Source organism: Octopus bimaculoides, chromosome 16, assembly GCF_001194135.2.
Source record: "Octopus bimaculoides isolate UCB-OBI-ISO-001 chromosome 16, ASM119413v2, whole genome shotgun sequence".
Lineage (NCBI taxonomy): Eukaryota > Metazoa > Mollusca > Cephalopoda > Octopoda > Octopodidae > Octopus > Octopus bimaculoides.
The window spans coordinates 50,589,792-50,591,913 of NC_068996.1; the positions used below are offsets into that span (position 1 = coordinate 50,589,792).

The 2,122-nt window shown below is 32.2% G+C and overlaps 1 protein-coding gene across 1 annotated transcript in view; it reads left to right on the top strand.

Moving 5' to 3' along the window:
* Nucleotides 1-233: 233 nt before the first annotated feature.
* LOC106879647 (malate dehydrogenase, cytoplasmic) overlaps nucleotides 234-2,122 on the top strand; it is a 32,828-nt gene continuing 30,939 nt past the window's right edge. Inside the window, exon 1 of the mRNA XM_014929308.2 lies at nucleotides 234-385. Within this exon, the coding sequence (XP_014784794.1) occupies nucleotides 383-385 (3 nt within the window). The 5' untranslated portion in view covers nucleotides 234-382. The remainder of the gene's footprint in view (nucleotides 386-2,122) is intronic.

Here is a 2,122-nt window from a genome sequence, read left to right on the forward strand (position 1 = left end):
ATCTATCTACCTTTCTGTCTATCTATCTATCTGTCTATCTATCTTTCTGTCTATCTGTCTGTCTATCTATCTATGAGAGAGAGAGATAGAGCGCATGAGTGTAAGTAAAGGAAGAAAAGAAAGCGAAAGAACGGGAGATGAGAGAGAGAGATAGATTAATAGAGTTGTTTTGTATTAGTCCATTCCTCACGCACTCCTCTTGACGAAAGAAGGGGAGGAGAGAGATAAATAGAGAGAGTTATTCTCTATTAGTTTATTCCTCACGCTCTCCTCTTGCTGCTGCTTTTGTGTTTTGTTCAACACGACGTTCACTTAGTGCTGTCCTCAAAGCAAACTTCGGCGTTGTTGGTTCAAATTAAGCTTCTCAACACCTTAAGCAATCATGGTAAGTATTTTCTGTGCTTATATATATATAGGTCTACATGGACATATATATATATATATATATATATGTCTGTGTGTATTATATATATATATATATATATATATATATATGTGTAATATTTATATATATATATATATACATTCTCACTTAGGTTATCGTGTTTTACTAGTGTAATCATATCGAACTATCTTGTCATATATACCTACTTTTCGTTAATTATATTGCAGTATTACTTTACGTTCACTATATGCTTTGATCACAGTCGCTTTCATATGTGGGGTTGTTTTTGAATAACAAATTGCAACCGCTACTCTGGTATATTCCTGCTTCTCTAGTTTGACCTTCACTGTATGTTACATTCAAAGTATATTTATATACATAATGGCATTTTTAATATTAAACCAACTTATGTTTCGCTTTCTAGTTTTTTATTCACTTAAAAAAAATGTGTTGGTTGCATATCCATATTTTCATAGTTTATAGTATATATATATATTATATATACTCGTCCTTGTAATTGTGAGCAATCGTTCATTATGTTACACACATCTTTAAGAAGATTCACATCGTTTCGCTTAGTTTTGGTATTTTCTCTTGGAGTAAACTGTTTATGTCGAAGCAGTTTACTTTTTGAGGTCCTGCATTAGCAACGTCTCTCAGGTCTTTTGACCCTTCAACCCCATTAGAATATGTTCGTTTTGTACTAAACTATCTGTTGTATCTTTACATTTTTTTTAGATCACTGGGTGTGATTTGAGAGATTTAGCTGTTATTTCTAAAATATTAAGCGACCATGTCGATACTCCCTCACGGACATGTGATATAATCATTCTTTTGATATAATTCTGCAAGACTGGAAGGAATAATAATGGGTTGATATACTACCCCAGCTTTGTTTCTTTTACAACTTTATAATGCATGTTTTTAAATGGCATTTTGCAGTATTACGTTTTTGGGAGTGTAGATGACAATTATGTTAAAATTAAAACAAAAGGATTCTTTGAAGGAGTTTCCTAAGGTTTTCCTCTCGGGCTCCGACCTAATTGCCACCAAATTTCCTGGCATTAGAACTTTTCACTACCTATATATATATATATATATATATATGATTTATACATTAGAAACAGCATTATGAAATCTACTCTTAAAAGACGTGTATCTGCAAAATGTCATATATAAAATATGTAGTTTTAACGATACTTATGAAGAAACAAAGACGAGAAGAGGGAGGAACGATTCAAATCTCATTAAAAACAAGTAGAAAAAAACCTTTAATGTTATCAACATAATCGTAATGTACACTTTCGAAGTGTATTATCGTGTAATTTCATTAAAAATTATGCATTTTCCAGAAGGCTATTAGGAAACAGCACGGGTGAGGAAACCAAGATATGGTTATATTACTGTAAATTTGTGATTATTTAATTATTTTCACTGTTATATTACGACACTAAAGATAATTGAAATAATTTAAAACACCTGTTTTACTTTTCTGTAGCTTAATTAGACTGTATAGATGTTGAGAGTTCAAGTAACTAGGGTAAGGGCAATGTTCGAATTAATCCCAACTCTTTTCTGTTATTGAAGTTTTGGTGTGTTGGCAATAAAATAAGTATGAAAAGCTGTTAAGCTATATATAACCTTGACCTCTATGTAAACTTGAAGGGCGGAAATAGGAGACGGACGAAGTGGCGGTACCCTACAAGGTGTTGCTTAGTCTCTGTGTGTGTGTGTGTG